The 22,421-nt window shown below is 41.1% G+C and overlaps 1 protein-coding gene across 1 annotated transcript in view; it reads right to left on the bottom strand.

Moving 5' to 3' along the window:
* Positions 1-12,074: 12,074 nt before the first annotated feature.
* Positions 12,075-22,421, bottom strand: part of slc12a2 (solute carrier family 12 member 2) — a 213,122-nt gene continuing 202,775 nt past the window's right edge. The window contains exons 26-27 of the mRNA XM_080188735.1: positions 20,747-20,814; positions 12,075-14,724 (exon numbers count right to left, since the gene is read on the bottom strand). Of these exons, the coding sequence (XP_080044861.1) occupies positions 14,589-14,724; positions 20,747-20,814 (204 nt within the window). The 3' untranslated portion in view covers positions 12,075-14,588. The remainder of the gene's footprint in view (positions 14,725-20,746; positions 20,815-22,421) is intronic.

The following is a 22,421-nucleotide window of genomic DNA, read 5'->3' as shown; positions in this document are numbered from 1 at the left end:
CGGCTTAATTTTTAGTTTTAGCAGGGGCATCAAACAAGAAAGAAGCTGAATTCTCTCTCGCTCTCTGTCTCCCTGGTATACTTGGAAATTCTGCTGGTTATCTCAAAGTTTTGTCTTCTGGAAGAAAAGTGTAGGCTTCAAAAAGACTCAATTCCAGTCAAGTGAGATTTTAATCTATGCTGTGATAAGACTGTGAAAAGAGATGTTGTTTATGAGAGGTTTTGGTTTATTGGAACAGCTTTAGTATTCAATTAAGAGTTAATACATTAATGTGGCTTTCTATGTTTCTGTTTGTAATTGATAAAAGGTATTGCTAATTTTCTTTCTATACATGTTAAGTATATTCTTAAATAAACTTTGTTTGAGGGAGATGGTTGTTGAATCATACCTGAAGTGAAACATATCATGCTTGCCCTTTCCAAATTCAAGATGCGAAACTTGTGGTTTGGGTGGTCTCCACAAAATACTTTGGAGTTTCTAACGTGAACCATAACATTGTGTGATGGCACTCTATCTCTAAATGAGAAGTTAACGGATTTAAGTCTCACATTAGTATCATACAGAGGGAGTGCTGCATTGTTTGAGTTGACCGTCTATCAGATGAAATATTAAGCTAAAGTCCTCTGAGTTTGGCCATCAGGTTGCTCTGCCAATTGGCTCTATTTGCACTGAAGTCTCCCAGGCCCACTCTGGACATTCTTAGGATCATTGTTTTTCACTGCCTAGGCTCTTGCCTAGGGAGCTGTCCATTCGCTCCCATGTCCCCACTTTCTCATTGTTCCTTTGCTTTAGGTGGGTAAGAAGTTCTGACTGCATTGTTCACTTCTTTTTCCTCCTATTCCTCAATTTTTTTTTACCCTTTGCCAACTCTGCAGTCAGCCTTCCCAGATCTCCAGCTGAGTGGGTGCTCATCACAAAATAGAAAATTATCCAGCGCATAACAAAAACAAATGATCTTGAAGCAAGCGGCTTGGCAATTCACTTCAGAATCAGCCACATCGCAAGGATCTCGAGTCATAGGTAGACCAGGCCAGTTGGGGATGACAGATTAGCTGGAGCTGGAGCCAGAGCGAAGGAAAATGTTACAGGAATCAGTGGCAGCTGCTGAAAAACTGGAGATGACTAAAGTAGATTTCCTTCCCTGATACACAGTAATGAGCCACATGGGTTTTTACAACCAATGATAGTTGTCATAGTCACCATTATTAATATACGCATTTAATTTAAATTCCATGTAGTGATTTGAACCCATACCTCCAGAGAATTAGCTTGGGCCTCGGGATTGCTACCGTAGTGACATTTATCCAGCTTACTACACTACCATCTCCATCTGGTCTGCTACATCTGCTTTAAGGGATAATGATGTGGAGATGCTGGCATTGGACAGAAGTGGGCACAGTAAGAAGTCTCATATCACCAAGTTAAATTCCAACAGATTTATTTGGAATCACGAGCTTCTGGAGCGCTGCTCCTTCAACAGGCGAGCAGCACTCCCAAAGCTCGTGATTCCAAATAAACCTATTGGACTTTAACCTGGTGTTGTGAGGCTTCTTAAGGGATAATGGTAGCACTGCAGGATACAAGCAATCTGGATATAGAATGTCATTCTGATTGAAAAAATAAAAGGCAAACTTCATGGGCGCAGAGCTGCGCATTCTTATAATGGAGATGTAGAGGAAAATAAGCAGACTGCTTAAGGTCAGACCTCCCACAGCTGCTCTTGGTTAAACTGGCTGCTTGTTTCATAGGAATACTGACAGTGAACCCCATCGTACAGACTCTGTGACAGAAAGAGAGAACTTGCTGCCTGAAATTGCCGAAAGCCAGTAAACAGTTTGTTACTCAGCCAAGAATTTTTGTTTTCCAAATGCTATTTCACAACCATTCAATATGTATGAACTCAACTACTAACCAGCTTGACATGGTTGTACCTGAACCCTCTTTCATAAGTTCAACTTAACTCAGATTGGGTCCTATCATAAATCATTTCTGAGACAACAGCTTTTGCTCTCATTACTGTGTTATTTAAATGCCACTTTTTGATTGGACGCACCTCCAAACTCAATTGGAATCTGCTGCACTTGGTAGAACAACTGTATATTTTACATCCTGAATTCCAGTCCCTTCTTTGGAATATTAAACTGATTTTTCAGGCCCCAGAAGTTTAAAGTTTACTGCAATTAAAACAGAGAATGCTGGAAAATAACAGCCATGGAGGGAGCAGGTAATTGCCCTGAACCATTGGGTCCTGCATTCTGCAGAACCAGATATTCCCATTCAAAGTTAATGGACCTTGTAATGGTCTGTCAAATTATCCATCCCATTCACTACGATTCCCACAGTGGACGGGACCAGAACATTTAGGTCATTAACTCTGTCTCTGTCTCCATAGGTGTTACCAAGTGTTAACCAGCATTTTCAGTTTAATTTTAGATTTCCAGTATTGACAGTATTGCGCTTCTGTTCTTTCCTTCAGCTGGTACGTAACTGAAGTAATATGACACCACCTCCTTGAAACAACATCCAGCTAAAAATCATGCAAAAGATATAATGATTCACTAGCTGATTTCCAATGGAGGAGCTAACGGATAGCCTGGGATCTGGAGTATCATAGAATTGTTACAGTGCTGAAGGAGGCAAGTTGGCCCATTGAGTCAGCACTGAACACAATCCCCACCCAGGCTCTATCCCTTTAACATCATGTATTTATCCTACTACCTCTGACACTATGAAGCAATTTGTCAATGCCAATCAACCTAACTCACTTAGCTTTGGACTATGGAAGGGAACCGGAGCACCCGGAGGAAACCCATGCAGACACAGGGAGAACATGCAAACTCCACACAGTCACCTGAGACCAGAAATGAATCCAGGTCCCTGGTGCTATGAGGCAGCAGTGCTAACCACTGTGCCATTATGCCGCCCATAAGGTAATTACTAAAATGGAACCATGTTTAATATGGCCCATCCCATTAATAGCCACAGTTTAGCCACAATGGCCAGAATTTTGCTGGGTTACTGAGAGCAGATTCAGTGGAGTGGTGGGGGCGGGGGGGGGGGGGGGGGGGGGGTTGGGGGGGGGGGTGGGGGGGGGGGGGTGCGCGGGGAACAAGGCTGTAATGGGTTCAACCAGAAGTCCAACGTTGTGACATGGATTCCGAATTTTATTTGCAGCAGGAATCATGGATGATGGACTTCTAATAATGGCAGAGCAGGACATCAATTAAGGTAGCTGCATGATAGGCAGGAATTGGGTTTCAGAACTTCACCTGGCTGAAGGAAGCAGCAAGAAGATGATAATTCATTGCTGCCTCTGCCAATCAGACACTCAGAAAGCCATTGTGCAGTGGAAGAGAGTGTGGTGAATGGACAACAGAAGACATGTGAAGGTTCGAGCACTGAAAGACTGTGTTGCAAGGGTCATAGAGGAGCAGTTGCAGTTTCTCCCAAGGCACTTGATAGGGAAAAATGTGGAGAGGGAAGTGTGCTGGACAGGATGTGCAGAACTAGGACAGAGCCCACCTGCAAAGGACCCAATTCTTCCAAACTTTGTGCTCCCTGCCCACTGAGGAGATGGGTACTCAGTGGGAGTGGGAGGTCTAGGTGCTGGGGAGGGGGGGCACAGTAGGAATGCAAGAACAACAAGAGAATCGCCTGAGTGGACATGCTGGAGAAGGTGAAGAGGGGCATGCCTTCTTGCACTAAGAAGGGCCTTTCCCAGGAAGAGAGTTTACTGTACACAGATGAACTATCTGCAAGTGTCCAAATGGCACTGGCAATGCAGATGAAGCTCCCCAGGGAGTTGATTATTAATCTCTGTGCCATGCCTCAGGATGAGCTGGGACCCTGGGGTACAGTTGACACTCAATGGCAGTGGCTCTGGATTTTTCCAGGAATCTACTGAGGATTTGTGTGGGATCCCACAGGCTGCAGCTCATTAGCATGTCAAGAAGGTGACCAATCAATTATTCAAGTGAGCCAGAGATCATTTGTTATACTGACCATCCTAACAATCAGGCTGAGAGGGCCATTGGCTTCAGGGCCATTGCTGGATTCCCCCAGATACAAGGTGTCATTGATAGCATGTGTGTGACCATCAAGGCTTCCACAGATCAGCCAGCGGATTTCATAAATAAGAAGGGCTTCCATTGCAAGGAGAGTCAACTGGTCTGTGACAATGAAAAGCAGATCCTTCAGATGTGGTCATGGTTCCTGGGGAACAGCCAAAACACCTGCATCATCTAACTGACCAAAGTACCAAAGCTTTTCTGGTCCCCTCGTGCCTAGAGGGAATCCATGCTGAAGATGAGATTTAGAGGCTTAGTTTGATGCAGTGGAGTCCTTCAGTATTCCCCAGTATGGTCTCACAGATGTCGGTTGTGTGCCGTGCACTCTTGTAGAGTATTCACTGTAAAAATTGTTAAAATTTCAGAGTTCACCATGGTTCTGCTGACTCAAGGAGTTACCCACTAATTAGCTAAGCCATAAAGATTTGGAAGGTCCGAGATTCATTTGCCAAGCTTGGTGAAGCACTGGTTGGAAAATCACAAATAACCTGGAGTCCTGCTACTAATTGAGAGAGAGGAAAATGATCATAAAGGGAGAATGCATGTGGATGTTGGACAGCTCTGAAGAGACATTGAATGCTCACTATTCAGGTGCAAACAGGAATAATTGACTTCCAGATGAAAAACCAGAGGGCAATCAGTCCAGTAGAACCATCGTACCATTAATGTCATTGCCAAAAAAAGGAAGCAATTTTTTTATTTTAAATGAATGCAAATGAATGAGATTAGGTAATAGTAATCATTACTCAGATTAGATAATAGTAATGAGTAATACCTGCACTGTAATATACCTTCTCACAGATAGCTAGCTAATCTTATCTCTTCTGCCTACTGCACCCACAATGACTCATTGCTGACCTAAGAAATGAGTCTAGATGTTCAGCTGGAGTGTTGTAACCGTTCCACATTGGCTCTGAGATCTGGGGAGATGATCTGTAGGACTCATTAGCTACCTGAGATGCTTTGCCCACTTCACCTTTGTCTGTGGCCACATTTCTGTTTTATTTTGTTCCGGACTTTATACCCTTGGTTTATTGCATTTCCTTATAATTATTGTGAAATATTAGCTGCCTCTTCCATCTAGCAGTTTTTATTCTCTCTTTATATGTCTTTTTCTTTGAATCTCAATTGCTGTGTTGTATGTTTGTCTGTAAGACAGTGTAGAACAACAGCAAATTGACTGAGAATACCAAACTGAGAATCTATGAAGCCTGCATCTTCAGCACACTCCTCTACAGTGCTGAGACCTGAACAACATATGTTAAACTGGAGAAAAGGGTGAACAGTTTCCACCTTTACTGTCTCAAACAGGACTAGGTCACTAACTCAGAGGTCCTGGAGCATGCTAATTCCATCAGTATACACTCATTGTTAAGCCAACAATGTCTGCACAGGTTTAGACGCATTCATCAAATGGATGATGGCTGCGTAGCCAAGAACCTGCTGTATGATGAATTATCTGACAGATCGTGACTCCATGGGCATCCATGTAAGGACACCTCCAAGCGAGAAATGCAGATATTAACACCTGCAACTGGGAGCCAATCGCTAAAAGCCGTGACCTCTGGAGGCTGACTGGTTGGAAGAGCATTGGAAGAGGTGAGCAGAAAGGAAAAGCTCAGCTGGCTGAGAAGAGAGCCCAAAGCAAACAGAGACCAACTATTAGTGTACCTTTTAGCCTGCTATCTTCCTCTACAGCAAACGTGACAGAGATTGCCATGTCAGAGAGGGCTCCTGAGTCACACCAGGCGATGCTTAACACAAGAGTTGACCATCATAGTGAAACCATCATTTTGCAAGACAGAAGGCCATCTCCACCTGTCTCTATCTTTAAATAATAATGTAACTTTAGAATTTTTGATTTGCTAACATCACTGCACCATTGAGCTGTTTCCAGGCAGCTGCCTGTTCCTTTCTTTGATGTGATTAAGTGTTTGTTTTGTTTCCTTTTTAAATGCTTTGATGCTGTATCCCATCTATTATTACCACCCACTTCCTCTTCTTCTGGCAGAGTCTATAAACATTCACCAAGCTTCTGTTCCAAATTGCCAGTAATGTTCTGACATGTAACTTCTCAAACACTTTTTTTCTCTGTTTATAACTTGCATTCACTTGGAAATGAATAGTGATCAAAACTAACAAGTCAGGAGTTTCAGGTATTTTAAATTTCAATTTCTACATGTCTCTCATAATTGACATTTTAGCGATTCTTTTAAAAAAATACATAACCTTAAAAAGCCAGCTCAGTTGTATTTGAGGTAATTGAGTATTGGTGAACATAACCAACATATTACTTACCGTATGAAGCAGCCTTGCATGTTTTTTTTCACAGGAAGCAACCACAAAGTAACTTCAAAATATTGAATTCTAGTTTGGGCACTGGTATTTTCCTGAAATAGGGAGATGTGAATTTAAAGTTTATTTAACTTTTACCAGTAATAAATGGAAAGTAAGGAAAGCATGAAAATAATTGTGCACCTTACAAATCTGTGATGCAAATTTAAAATTCTAAAAATTGTGTTTGAAAACAATACATGCTGAGAACTGCTGAATCTAGCATACTGCACATGACAGAGAAAGTGCCCAGACCATCAACACAATGAAAGGATGTTTCCAGAAAAGACATTCAAAATGATGACTGCTATAATTCCAAAAAAATTCAAAGGTGCACAGGTTAGGTTGATTGTCCATGCTAAATTGCTCCTAAGTGTCAGGAGGATTAGCAGGGCAAATACATGGGGTAGGATTATGGTTGATGCAGATCCGATGGGCCAAAACTTTATTTCAATTCCTGCTGACCAACTCAAAGGAACCTCACAACATGACGTCAAATTTCAAGACTTTTATGGTAACAAACAAACAAACAGAAAGCAACATTACTTAGTTGACAAATAGTACTACGCAAACGATATCCCTTCTTTAACTTTCTAACATGAGAAAAACGTCATGTTAAGTTGTATCTCACTCACCTGCTCGCTGCAGTTTTGACAGGAACCAGTTCAACATTACTCTCATCTTCTCCCCGTTTCCACAGTTGGAATGTTGAGTAGTCCTGAAAAGAAACTTCTCTCAGTTTGCAAAAAAGTCTTGAACTGAATACTAGCAGTAAAGGTCCCACTCTGGTGATTGTTCCTCGATCCCCAGGCAGAATTAATGTTCTGGATTGTCAGAAAATGTATCTCTTCAACCAGAGACAATCTTCCCTCCTACATCCTGCTTGGTAGTGCACAGGAAAGTAGCACACTTCTCTTTGCTAACCACACTAACTACACTTCTTCATCTCTCTTGGAGACCTTCCTCTCCTCTTCTCCCTCCACTCACCTACCCCCTCTCTGAAATCTCAGAGACAGAAGCTCTGCCTACAATCAGCCCCAGATGCAGGGAGGAGGAATGTCATCTTGGATTAACTCGCTCAGGACTTTCCCAGGATTCGCAGCTGTTCCAAGTCCCCAAGCAATGACCCCAGCAATCCCAGCTGCTCAGGCCAAAGAGGCTGCACCTGCCTCACAGCAGGAGACCCAAAGCAAGCCAGTGACTTCATATCCCGATCCTCCAGAGGACACCCAACAAGGTCATCACAGAAAACAGGACATAGCATCAGTATGGCATAGTGCATTAGAGAAATCTTGGATGTATGTGGGAAAGACTGGACAAGAGGAGAGAAAATGGAGTCAAGATAGGAGGAAATGAGTTCACTGGGACAGGAACAGGCTGACACGATGGGCCCACCGGGGCAGTTCTGTTTTGGAAAGGAGGTAGAAGCAGGCCATTTGGGGTTGGGGGAATACATGGTTGGAAGATGTGGAGGGGAAATCTCCAGAGGAGATGATGTCATTGACAATCCTGGATGTTTGGTGGGGTTGTAGTCTGGAGGCCATAGGAGGACTTCAAGGTCAGAGCTCGGTCAGGGGTGGAGGAGAACATGGGTAAACTGGTCCACCATGCACTCCTTGTGGGGAATGCTCCTGTATAAAAAATATGGATGGCCACAGAAGTATAGCTCAGATAAGTCATCTCAATCAAATCACACAAAAAAAATTGTTTTTAAATGTCAGTGTAATTCTTAAGATCAAGTAATTAGCAAGAAATAAGATTCAATATGTTTACTCAAACATGAAATATTGTGTATTTAATAATAATGTATAATACATGGTAAGTTTACAAAACTGACAAGAGAAAGCAATTTCACAATTGAGTTCTAAACCTTTGTATTTTACAGGGCTAAAAAATACATCCTAGATATTTTAAAACTGCAACATGCAAGCAGCACAATGGCCTCCCAGCGCCAGGACCTGGGTTCGATTCCCAGATTGGGTCACTGTCTGTGCAGAGTCTGAACGTTCTCCCCGTGTCTGCATGGGTTTCCTCCCACCGCCCAAAAGACATGCTGGTTAAGTACATTGGCAATGCTAAATTCTCCCTATGTACGCGAACAGGCGCCGAAGTGTGGCGACGAGGGGATTTTCACAGTAACTTCATTGCCTGTTAAACTAAGCCTCCTGTGAGACACTAATAAATAAACTTTAAACTTTAATTCAAACTCATGGTTAAGATGATGGTTACAAACTATACAACTGCTGTCATCTGTATCCTTGGATGAGATCACTACCAAGCAGTCACTCCACAATATTTTCTATTTCAACACTGTTATTACTATTTCTAGATTTATTTTTAGATTTACGTAATTTATATTATGCATTGATGCAAAAAGATTATGAGTGATGTCTACCCAATCCCAGCCCAAAAAATAAAATACAGCTCTGGCTCTTCGTCATTCTATAGAAGTAAAAACATTTCCCATCTGTTGTGTTATTACTTTATTTTATGTTCAGCACTCAGTGATGTCTAGACAGCAGCAGCCCTTTTCTGCTGATCATAGAACGCAATTGCTGTCCTCAATACTTCCTCAGTTTAAAGCAGTTCTGCCAGGTTCCCACGCACCCAAAACTTCTTGCTTCTTAGAAACCCAGAGTTTGTTTGGAGGCCAAAACATGAAAGATTTTGCATTTCCTTGTCACATTTTCACTAAATTCTCACCAATCCCCATCTGGTATCAGGATGCACTGGTAGCATTTTGAACTGGAATTTCAACATGTAGGTCATATAATTCCTACAACGCAGGAGGAGGCCATTTGGTCCATCCAGTCCGCACTGACGCTCCAGTGGAAGCTGTTGTAACCTATTGATGTTGAGAGATGTTGAGGTTCTTCCTCACATACCATAATTGGCTCCCTCACCCCTCCCCCCCGACCAAATTCCATACACTCTTGTGCGCTTAACCTTTCAGTACATGAAATAGAAGTGGAAGGTCAAAGACAAATCAAGAAGCTGGTTTATTTTATAGAGCATGTGATTTTAACATTTCCAATTTTTTTTAAAAAAATGACCTTTTCTATGTTTTTTATCCCACACAAAACAATAAAAACACCATCCACTTTGAATATAGCAAACAGATAATTATCTATGAATTCTTTGTACTTGATCAGCCTCCTGCTGTAAATGTTGGCCAGCCATTTCCTGCTCAGATGGCTCGGTGTGACATAGTGAGGCACTGCGGCCTCAACACCTTAGGTGACTGACTGCCTGTGTGGAGGTTGCATGTTCCTCCAGTGTCTGCAAGGGGTTTCCTCCCACAGTCCAAAGATGTGCAGGGTAGGTGAACTGGCTATGATGAATTACCCCTTATTGTCCCAAGATAAGCAGGCTATGGCGCAAAGTAAATACATGGGGTTACGAGGATCAGGTGGGTGGCAATAGGCCTGGGTAAGATGCTCTGTCGGAGAGTTGGGGCAGACTTGATGAACCAAATCGAATCCTTCTGCACTGTCAGGATTCTATGAATTGCATCTCAGAGACCTTTTCTTTCTTTCCTTAGCACAGAAAGTAGGAATCAGCCAGCAGAGCTGCCGTTTCTTGCAATAGTCTGCTGTATCTTGCTTTCTCCAAAAACAATAGCTATTTACTGGTCAGCTCTATAGCTTTGCTCATAGTCAAAATTTTTTAAATCCTGGTCAGCTTTTTTTTTGCTGATATCTTTCATTATTTTCCCCTTTTTTCATAAAAATCATCATTAGCATTTTTGCTCATTAAGTCTTTGCTTGCCCATGATTATTTTTCAACTGCTATTTTAAACCATTTTTACTCTATGCTGAACACACTTTTGTCATCTTTATGCATCTTATGCTCTACTTTTCATCTCACCAAATTTGGAAGCTTGCAGATTTGAGCACCTTGATATACAAAAATGTTGAATTGATGTAGCACTTTTGAACGTTCCAAAGTACTTGACAGCCGATTAAATACTTCTGAAGTATAATCACTGTTGTAATATATGAAATGTGGCCACGAGCCTGCACACTGCAAACTGCAATGTGATGACACTTTTGCAGTGATGATCGAGCAATAATTATTGGCCAGGACATAAGTTTAAGTTTATTTATTAGCGTCACAAGAAGGCTTACATTAACACTGCAAAGAAGTTACTAGTCGCCACACTCCGGCACCTGTTCGGATACACAGAGAAATTAGCATGGCCAATACACCTAACCAGTATGTCTTTTGGACTGTGGGAGGAAACCCATGCAGACACGAGGAGAATGTCTGTGCGGAATCTGCAGTGACACGAGCCCGGAATCAAATCTGGGTCCCTGGTGCTGTGAGGCAGCAATGCTAATCATTGTAGTACCTATAACTCACTAGACTCTAATATCTCTACCCATCCCACAGGAATACTGCCATATTATAAATGTTTACATGTGCAATTCTGCATATATTAATTGGGTAAATATAAAATGGAATAACCATAACAGAAAAATTAGTAAAACAGGAAATCTGTTTGATTGAATTTTTCAACAGTTCCTGCAACTAGGCACTTGTGAAACCTGACAGCTGAAGGCTCAAATTGCCAAAAATATAAAATGCCACCAAAACTCAATTTAATTTCGAGTTCTCGAAGAAAACCTGCTAACTTGTTTGTCAGTGAAACTGTCACGACATTTTGAAACAAGTTATTGACTTTCTCTCTTTGGGATGCTTTGAAAAGCACAAAATAAAATATAAGCTTCAGTGAATGTGGCCAACACTGGTGCAGATAATGTAAATAAATGAGCTTTGTTCCATGTGCTGTGAAGCTGTTGTCTGGCTTAAAATATTTTTTAAAGAATTCTAAGCAGCAGGGTGGCCCTGCTGCTGTGACTGCCATGCAACTCCCCTTCAGGTTCACAGATGTGTGTGTCACAAGGCATTTTTGAAAGATTCACATGGAATTACAGGGTTGACCTCAGGGACATCATTTTCCATTTAAACAGATGCTGTTTATGCATAACAAAGAGGGAGAGGATGTGCGTGACAGACAAAATCATGCAAGCTTGCATATCTGATGACTGGATGTTGCAATTAGTAAGCCCTCCCCCCCATTTCTAAACATGTTACCAAGGCTCTTCCTCCCATTTGTAGAATCTAAAGAGAGACATCAAAACAATTGTGCATTTTGGAAGGCTCAATTGTGGAGGATTTCATTCAATGTTGCATCAGTAAAAGAGAAAGGAATATGAAATAGTAATGAAACAAATTAAAAATAATGGATTTTAGGCAGCAAAATTGATGGGATGGCCACATATTGTGAAATCATAGAATCCTTCCAGTGCAGGTCATTTGGCCCATTAAGTCTGCATCAACACTCTGACAGCGCTATCATTGTAACCCAACATATTTACCCTGCAAATCCACCAAACCTGCACATCTTAGGACTGTGGGAGGAAAGTGGAGCATTGGGAGAAAACCTAGGCAGATATGGGGAGAATATGCAAACTCCACACAGTGACCAAAGACTGGAATGGAACCTGGGTTCATGACATTGTGAGGCAATCGTGCTAACCACTGTGCCAACATGTTGCTCTCATCTAGTTCAGTGTTTTATTATAACACAATTACTATGGAGATAAACCAACCAAGTCATGAGGTGTCTTGGAGACATAATTATGCCACACAATAATGTAACTTATTCTTTATTGCAATAATGATGTACAAAGTATCATCTTTAATACTTTTAATGTTAAAATAATTAGAAAAGCATTTCAGTGAATTATAGTACAGTTTATCAAAATGTTTCATTCAGCCTCTTTGGGTAGTTTACCCTCTGGAAAAAACATGGTCATGAAATAATTTCCAAACATAGCTTTGTAAAACAATTCTGTAGACACATTTTAAAAAAAGGATCGAAATTTACAGAATACAGCACTGAGTTTTAAAAAGAACCCCTTAAAATAACCAAATTGAATGTAAAAAGGAAAAGAATTGCGTTGATTTACACAAAATCATTAGATGAATAAATTAACAGAAAAATAAATCAAAATCGGCCATTTCACCTAGTCACCCTCGCAGTAATTTCCTTCACAATAAGAGGTTAAATACATAAGTATTCAGTGTACGGTGCAATTTCACATTTGTGAAGATTACTCGTGTTTTTTTGTGAACTGGTTAGTTGTCAATAATGAACTACAGTAAGTTTTAGCTTTGGCTACAAAACACTTTACAAAAGCCATGAGACCATTTCTGAACATGGGTAATTGTCGCCTACAGCATGGAATGAATACAACACTAGTTACAGCTACACCTTTTGGACAGAAGTGACTTCTGTTTCCTCAAGGAGTTAGCATGAATTGTTGAACAGTGGCAGTGTAGGATACATAAGAGACCACGAGAATGCACCCTGCAATTTGTAAGCTATTCTTCCTACATTTTATCTTTTATGCATATATACACACAAAATTCATTTGGTATTCATTTAAAAAATCAATTTTAGCTGGCTGAACTAAGCAGTACATTGGTTCACAGAAGATTAAATTGCTGTCCTCTAACAGAACTCTATGTACTGAGCATTATTAAATGACTCTGCTCAATATCCGTGTATATAGATTTTTAAGAAATCATTCATATGAAGGAGGAAGCACAACAGCCTTTCAAGTTTGAACATTCCTAATAATTATAAAGATTTAAGAAATTATTCTTCACTTTTATGGTCACGTTTACAACCTTTAAGTCATTCAAATTAAGATATATTACTTTAATAATGATTTGAAATGTCATGCATTTAACTGCAATGGAAAATGAACATAGTTTATTTCATACCCAAGTTTATTTCATACCCACTTGGTGCTAGGATAGTAATGAGCAAAACTGCAATGAAGCCAAGTTTGGGCTAGTGTACATCATTTAATTCCATGAAAAGGTATTTGGCAAACAATTTAAAAGTTAACATTAAAAAAGTTGTGAATAGAAACCAGGATGGCTGTGGCTTTTTTTTTCCTCTTAAAGATATTACAAGCAAATGATGCAACAATGCATTTCAGCACAATTTACATTACATCATGTGAATAACATTTCATGAAGAAGGTGCCTCTTTAAGTTATGAAGCAAAAGGTCGGGACGAGTAGGTGCATTTTCAAGATTTTAGCTCCGTTTTACATTTCCACAAGAATAGAAAGAAAGGTTAGTTAAAATCCGAAAAGCTGATTTTTTTTTTAATATTCCCTTTTCAAAGTATTACTCTGCAGATAAAAATATATGACAGCATACTACGACCTTGCTTCCTCGATGCTTTTACAACATGTAAGAAACGTCTGCACACAGTGTAAGCAAGCAAGTTAAATTCCCAGATTTTCTCAAACGAGGGCTGGGTCAGGGGTGAGGTGTGCACGACAGTCTTTTGCAAGATACTGTACACTTTACTAACCCTGGCTAACGCCTCCCTCTAATTATTCTGAAAAACTTAAACCTCCTTTTCCTGATATACAGGCACATTACCACGTACTGCAACAATCTTTGAAAATGATTACCCCAAAAATCACTCCCACAGTGCATTTCACAGAAATGGGGGAACTAAAGGGCAACAAACAAGCATTGCCTATGAAACTGGGCTACTTAAATATCAGAGCTTTTGAGTGCTAAACTTAGAACATGTTTTCAATTAAATAGCAACCCTGTGGAAGACCAAAATAGTGAAAGCAGCTTTTTTTTGTGACAGAAGGTGGAAAATACACCCTCTGAGAATTCATGTTCCAGCTAAAGCACTAACTACAGTTTATATTAGACCACTTCATTTAACAATGATCATTCGTTATACATAAAATAGGGAATCAATGGAATTTGGTAAGCAATTTTTTTTTGGAAGGCACCTCAGTAAGGCTGTAAAGGCTTTTCATATCAATGCAATTTTTATTAAGTTACTTGAAAAGAAAACTTATTATTGCTGTTGTTCCAGTAGCAGAAAGAAAACTTTCTGTGTACAGTCAGAAAAATATGCTTTCATTCAAATCAAACTCAGGCAAATTGACAGACCATCAGGGTAAAAATCAAGTAGTTCTCAGATCCTTGTAACGCAAAGATTTCTTCCTTTTGTGTGCTTATTTTGTTTTTTGATCAATTAGATGTGAAACACACCAAAGCCCAGGACTCTTCATTATTTCCTACTTCCAGCTGCTGCAATGAAGTTACCAAAGGGTGATGCCCCGTGCTAAGCATCTAGGAGTAGAAAGTAAGAACACTCTGATGGTTGCCTCGAACAAGCAAGATGGGTGGCAGATCCTTTGACAGAGTTTCAATCCAGGCCATATACAACGCACTGGACACTGCGCCTTTTCGTGCCACTGGCAAACTCCTGCAAAAGAACAAAGAGTTAGTATCGGTATAGCTCATAACAAATGGACTGGAAAATCATTCTGGTATGTTGCAAGCATTTGTTGATTATGGTTAAATGATTAGAAGCCAATTAAGACTAATATTTCATTTCAATACATGAGCCATGGGTTTTATATTCAACTACTGTTATTGTTTGGCGAGTCTTACAGGTTCACCTGAAGGCAGAAGCAAGCAAAGTCTTTGACTCTAAAATTGGCATCCTATATACCGTCACTTCTTAACTCACAGTTCCTTTGAGCATTCAGACCTGGCAGTGTCTGCATGATGGCATTCAGAAGCACACAGAAGTGCAATTCAGCTACTCATGAAGCACTATTTGTAAATGCCACATGACCAGAATTCCAACTGGTCAATTATTTGGGAACCCAATACAATATATTGGGGAAAATTCGAAGGAATAATCACAACCAGAACACAAATTGTTTTTTTCTTTATTGCAATGCACCGAGTGGTCACATAACTGGAGTCAAGCCTGCATTGAACTGTACAGCCCAGAGTTGTGAGACGCTTTTGCAAGGCAGTCTGTTGCTTAGAACTGGCATGGAATGACTTCACTCTGCTACCTAGTGGGCTTCAAAATTCACAATGGATCTTTTTTTACTCACGGGTGTGGGGGTATCAAACAAACTTAACGGGAGTTATTTTTGATGTTTTCAGAGTGCATGTTCTTACCTATACCTACGACTGGGATGGAGCTCTGTGCATATGTATAACTGAAGCTTTCCGCAATGACAACAGCAGCATACATTCAAAGTATAACTAATGTTTCCAGTCACTCACTACAAATATCAGTCTCTGATCAGTAGCATAATTTAACATCAGTCTAAATATCCATTGCAACTTTTGGAAGGGGGCATAACTACCTATATTTAAAGAAAAGAACTTCAATTTGCACGTTACACTCTGAAAGCAACCCTAAAAATGACAAACATGTATACACAGTCATTTTATACTGGAGCCTGCTCAGTCTAAATGCAAATCTTTTTCTTTAGAGTGCCCCGCTCATGAAAATGAAAAATTCAGTTAGTAGCCCAACAAACAGAGGCACGACAGGGCAAATCAGTTCCGTTCAATGCACATCCTGCTCCATGCAAGAACTCTTGGGCTAGGATTTTTAAAATGGCAGGGTTTCCAATCTCCGCATCCATACTGATACTGTCTGCCCCATAACAATTCCATGCTCCAACAGGCATTAATTGGCTGGAGATGGAACTTCAGTCTCACACTTGGGAGGGAGTCCTGCCTCAGAGACCTGCCAGCCAATCAGATCAGGACAGGGAGAAGTGAGACCCAGGGAGAGGCTTGGAGGCATTGTGGGTGAGGGGTGGGGTGGAACAGCTGCAAGAATTAAAAGGCGCCTGAATGCAGTTCAATTTTGGGCTTCTCAACTCCTCCCAACTGGGCTGGAAATGTTTAAGTGGTTAATAATTAGTCACTTAAGGGACTCAATTCAGGCTGGGTGGGGGGGGCAGGCTGCTTTTGTTTGATCTGCGTGCGTGGGTTTTCTCCAGGTGCTCCGGTTTCCTCCCACAGTCCAAAGATGTGCGGGTTAGGTTGGTTAGCCACGCTAAATTGTCCCTTAGTGTCGGGGGTCTAGCAGGATAAATACTTGAGTTTATGGGATAGGGCCTGGGTGGGATTGTTGTCAGTGCAGACTCGATGGGCCAAGTGGCCTCCACCTGTAGTGTGGGGCTTCTGTGATTCTAGTGGGGAAAGGGGTGGGGCCCTTCTTCTCCCCAAGAACAATCCCAATCTCTCCATTTCATCCTCATAACTGAAGTTTCTAATCCCTAGGACCATTCTTGTAAATGTGTTCTGCACTCTCTCAAATGCATTTGCATCCTTCCTATAGCACAGTGCCCAGAACTGTACACAATATTCCAGCTGAGATCTAACTAATGTCCTATACAAATTCAGTACACCTTCCTTGCTCTTGTACTCTAAGCTCCTGCATTCAGTTATGAATATATTCATGAATATACTCCATTCAGTAGAATGAGAGGAGATCTTATAGAAACATACAAGATAATGAAGGGAATAGATAAAATAGAAGCAGGGAAGTGGTTTCCACTGGCAGGTGAAAGTAGAATTAGGGGGCCTGGCATCAAAGTAAGAAGGAGCAGATTTAGTGCTGAGTTGAGGAGGAACTTCTTCACACAAAGGGTAGTGAATTTGTCGATTTCCCTGCCCAGTGAAGCAGTTGAGGCTACCTCACTGAATGTTTTTAAGGCAAGGATAGATAAACTTTTTAAACAGTAAAGGAATTAAGGGTTATGACGAGCGAGCAAGTATGTGGAGCGGAGTCCATGAAAAGATCAGCTATGATCTTATTGAATGGCAGAGCAGACTCAAGGGGTCAGATGGCCTATTCCTGCGCTGAGTTCTTATGTTCTTATAAATAAAGTCCAGGATATTGTATACTTTAATAACTGCTCTCTCCTTCAAATGATCTATACACATACAGACCCAGGTCCCTCTGCCCCATTTTATATGGTCAATCCACAGGTTTTCTACTAATTGCATCACTTCACATTGAACTTCACCTGCCACTTATCTGCCCACTCCACCAACTTGTCTGTGTCCTTTTGACGTTCTACACTGTTCTCCTCACAGTTTCCAATGTTTCTAAGTTTTGTCATCTGCAAACTTTGAAATTGTCCACAGCACAAAAAAAAATCCATTAGCCATTATTCTTCGTTTCCTATTACTTAGTCAATTCTGTATCCATGTTGCTGCTGGCCCTTTTATTCCATGAGCTATAACTTTTCTCACACATTTGCTGTGTGGCACTGACTTTTGAAAGTCTAATTCTAAAGTGGATTCAGGAACAGAGACACCCAAGATTACATATGCACAAAACATTTAAGATAGCTCAGCAGTTTGAGAGACTGGTTAAGGCACATGAGATTCTGGGCTTTTAAAGAGATGTTTAGAATACCAAAACAGGGACGTTATGAGGATTGTGTGTTAGTCCACTTGTGACACTAATAAATAAACTTTAATTATGTTACAGAATAGAGAAACTGGCCTCATTTCCCTTGAAGAAGGTAGAGCAGTGTTCAAAATCATTAAGGAGTCTAGGTAGAGTTGTGAGTGTGAAAGTGTTCCATTTGGTGGAATGGTTATGAACCAGAGGACAAACTCTGCAGACAGCGAACCAAGCCAGGAACTGAACCCAAGTCTCTGGCGCTGTGAGGCAGCAATGCTAACCACTGTCACCGTGCTTCCCCCTCCTGACAAAAACAGCTAAACGGATACTTTAGAATAGCACATTTGGCATGTAGTTTTCTCCATCATTGACTATTTAGCACGATGCTTAAAATCTTTGATCCAATTTAAATTGTCGTATATATATGTTTTTTTAATACAGCAAAAGTTCCCTTAAGTGATATTTGCAATTCTTCAGATTATCCAGAATTTGTAAATAAACACCAATTTCTCAAATTTTTGAGCATCTTTATTTCATCCATATCTATCTTAATGTAATTCTGTTCCCTGACACTTCTTTATTTCTTAAATTACAACTTCCTATCATCATAGCACCAAATGTGCTACAATTGACTCAAGTTGATCAGAGTTGTTAATTACTCAATAAATGATAGCCATACACTTAAACTAACATTTGTTTTATCACTGGAGAGCAAAGGGGACAGCAGTAAATCCAAACCCTGGTAACTGGATGGATCCGCAATAGAAAAACAGAGGGAAAGTGATGACCTTGGACATGGAGAAGTACAAAAATTGGGAGAAATCTTTCCCCATATGCTGGTCTGCATTTTAATTACGCAGCCTATAAACTCTTAAACCAGACACTTAAACTACATTCCTCAGCCTGTTCTGAACAAAAGATGACTCTACATATTGGCTAAAATAGGTTATGTGAAGTGGATTTAATACCTGTGAATCAATTTATTCTATGGGTGGAATGGATCAACTCTTTCACAACTCACTTCATTCAGGAGACATGGGCAATTTTTCCTCTTCGATACCAAGTGCGAAAGCTGGGAGATCATAGCATTTACTGCACAAGCTCGTGGTTTTTTTACCTAGTAATTAATGGGCTAAAAGTTTTCTGTCCAAATGTGTGAAAAGCACTTCTGCCAACCAAGCTTTTGTGTTTACATGCTCAATAGAGAAGATATTTTTGAATATGTCTTTTTGAGCCAATTACAATGTCATACTGCTCCCTCATTCCCAGGTATCGATGAGTTCTACAAAAGCAAAATTCTGTAGAGGCTAGAAATTTGAAACAGTAGAATGTATTAGCATTGACTTGAAACATAACTCTATTTATCTCTCCACAGGTGCTGTTCAATCCAGAGTATTTCCAGCATTTTCTGTTTCTCATTATAATTAGACCTCTTTGCAAATCTTGAAACCTTTTATTTTATATGATTGAACAAACAGAATTGTTAATATTAGTAATGGTTAACCAATAATAGTGATGAAGAGCAGTAAGCTCAAAATTGTTAGAAGCGACACCAACTTAAATCTGGAGTATGACATCCAGAATGGAGCTATCAAATGGAGTTAGCAAACTGTTCTTTTATACTGAGGTCTGCATTCAGTCTCAGAATGAACCGTCTCCTCTGCATTGACTATAATGGTCCGATGTGAAATGGGTTTGGGCTGCTTCCAATCATTTCCTTGTGCAAAGCTTCACTGAAGGACGGCATGATGACACAGTGGTAAGCACTGATGCCTCACAGCGCCAGGGATCTGGGTTTGATTCCCGGCTTGGGTCACTTGTGTGTGGAGGTTGCATGTTCGCCTGCGTGGGTCTCCTCTGGGTGCCCTGGTTTCCTCCCACAGTCCGAAAGACGTACTGGTGAGATGCATTGGCCGTGCTATAGTTCTCCCTCAGTGTACCCAAACAGGCTCCGGAGTGTGGCGACTAGGGTGATTTTCAAGTAACTTCACTGCAGTGTTAATGTAAGCCGACTTGTGACAATATAAGTAAACTTTAAAATGCAATCTCAGTTTCCTAGGATGTCTCAGGTGGGAATAGAAAACTGATAAGAGTAGAGATTTGGTTTTAAATCAGATTTCTGGTCATTTGGGAGTCAAACATACCATACATAAATCAGAGCCTTGCACATTCATTATCCTGAACTTTTCTGGCTTGCTGCACTGAATAACTACTCACCAGTCACATATTTTTAGAACACAGAAAAACTACAGCACAAACAGGCCCTTCGGCCCACAAGTTGCACCGATGATATCCCTACCTACTAGACTTACCTATAACCCTCAATTCTATTAAGTCCCATATACTCATCCACAAGTCTCTTAAAAGACCCTATTGAGTTTGCCTCCACCACACCGATTCCATTCACACATTACCCTCTGAGTGAAAAACTTACCCCTGATATCTCCTGTGTATCTACTTCCCAGCACCTTAAAGCTGTGTTCTCTCGTAGCAACCATTCCAGCTCTAGGAAAAAGCCTCTGAGAATCCACCCGATCTATACCTCTCAACATCTTATATCTATCAGGTCACCTCTCATCCTTCATCTCTCTAAGGAGAAAAGACCGAGCTCCCTCCACCTATCCTCATAAGGCATGCCACCCAATCCAGGCAAAACCCTTGTAAATCTCCCCTGCACCCTTCCAATAGCTTCGACGTCTCTCCTGTAATGAGGCGACCAGAATTGAGCACAGTATTTCAAGAGAGGTCTGACTAGGGTCTTATGAAGTTGCAACATTATCTCCCGACTCCTAACCTCAATCCCTCGATTGACGAAGGCCAGTACACCATACGCCTTCTTAACCACATCCTCTACCTGCGAGGCCGATTTAAGAGTTCTATGGACCCGGACCCCAAGGTCCTTCTGATCCTCTACACTGCTAAGAGTCTTACCCTTGATATTATACTCCTTCATCCCATTTGACCTGCCAAAATGGACCACTACACATTTATCCGGGTTGAAGTCCATCTGCCACTTCTCCGCCCAGCCTTGCATTTTTATTAAGTTACTTACATGACTATGAGGTTAGCAGTGCCTGAATTCTCCCGCAGCAATTCATTCAATCTGATCTGTCGGTATGTCTAAAGGGGAAATAAAAAGTAGTTAGAAATATGTGCTATTTTAATACATTGTAAAGTATAGCTATTTGAATGGCTACCTGTTCCACTGAGCCTGGACCACTAGAAGCACTCATCAGAAACTATTCAGAATATCAGCCTTTAATGTATGTAGATATATGTTTAATACATATTGAAGTAGAAAACATAGAAAATAGGAATAGGCCCATCAAGCCTCCTCTGTCATTCATTTTGATCATGATGTGGAGATGCTGGTGTTGGACTGGGGTGAATATGATGAGGTCAAAACAGGTTTATTTGAAATCTCAAGCTTTCAGAGGCCCTATCCCCATTAGGACCTATCCTATAGGCACTGCCCAATGTCTGATGGGCATTGTCAGCTTAACAGTGCCAGCTCAGCCACCAGCACTTGCCCAAAGGGCAAAATGCAATGCCCAGGGAGCACCCAACCTCCTGGGGGGCCTCCATGGCCTCCCTTCACTGCAGCGGGGTCAGGCCACCAGCTCCCCGCAAGAGGAAGGCTACTGTAAAACCTATTGTTGTGAAACACTCCTGGCCAGGGCGAGAGGCTAGTAGGCCCAGAGATTTCAGTCCCAGATCTGCTAATTACATGGAAATTCATACAGCTCCACACCAATTTCTTTCTTTCCAAACACATCCATTAACAAGCTCCCAACCTTTGCTAAAACACAAGTTTTTGTAGAACTTGCGGAGGCCATGTCACCCAGCGGGCAGCCGACGAAACAACCTCCACTTCAGTCTCCCAGTCCAGGGGAATCACCTCCGTTAACTTTATTGCCATTTTTTATTTTCAAACTAAACTTCCCTACAGAACAAAGACAATTAAGATGGCTGACCCTCAGTCAGGGAGTTACCACAGCAGTTTCCAGAACAAAAAGCATTCTCCTCAGTTTTGGGAATGTCACACATCATTACACCCAAGGGGCTACTGGCATAACAACCAAAGACTGGTCAGACCAATTTCAAAGAAAGTTATAGAAAGGTCATTTGCATTTGATCAGCCAATCTTGTCAGCAGAGTCAGTGGGTTTATGGAAACAATGGCGTCCTAAATGACAAGCCCCATCCCCCCTCTTCAAGCAATAATGGCCGAGGCATCAAAAGCCCTGAAAACAAAACCAATTTCAGATGTTGAAGACATTGTGGCAAGGAGACTTCACAGGGCCCAAGACTCTGGCCTTTGCAAAAAAGTCATATTAACTTGTTAGGCTGTACACCCAGTTTGCTATTTTACAATCCAACTAGCAAGGCACAAAGAAGCTGGCTCTGTCCAGACCAAATAACGAACCCATCTAATCCAACTCAACTGGAAGATTCTGTACCATCTACAGAGCCGACTCATTCGCTATGTGCCTACTCGAGCTTGCAACATCAATACCACCTAAAAAGCAAATGCTGCAACACCAGTTTTCAGCCAGCCAGACTTAAAAGAATTCTTTCACGTGTACCAATATTCAATTTCTCTGTGGTCGCTGTATCGTAACACTTTTTGCTATTACCCCTTCTTCTTCTGTGAATATGGAGTGGGATGTCGCGGACACTCCTTTTGAGGATTCTGAATGTGTGAAATAAAGTAACCATCTGAGTTAA

Source organism: Carcharhinus amblyrhynchos, chromosome 5 (assembly GCF_965287045.1).
Source record: "Carcharhinus amblyrhynchos chromosome 5, sCarAmb.v2.hapA, whole genome shotgun sequence".
Classification (NCBI taxonomy): Eukaryota; Metazoa; Chordata; class Chondrichthyes; order Carcharhiniformes; family Carcharhinidae; genus Carcharhinus; species Carcharhinus amblyrhynchos.
This window is presented reverse-complemented; position numbering and strand designations above follow the sequence as displayed.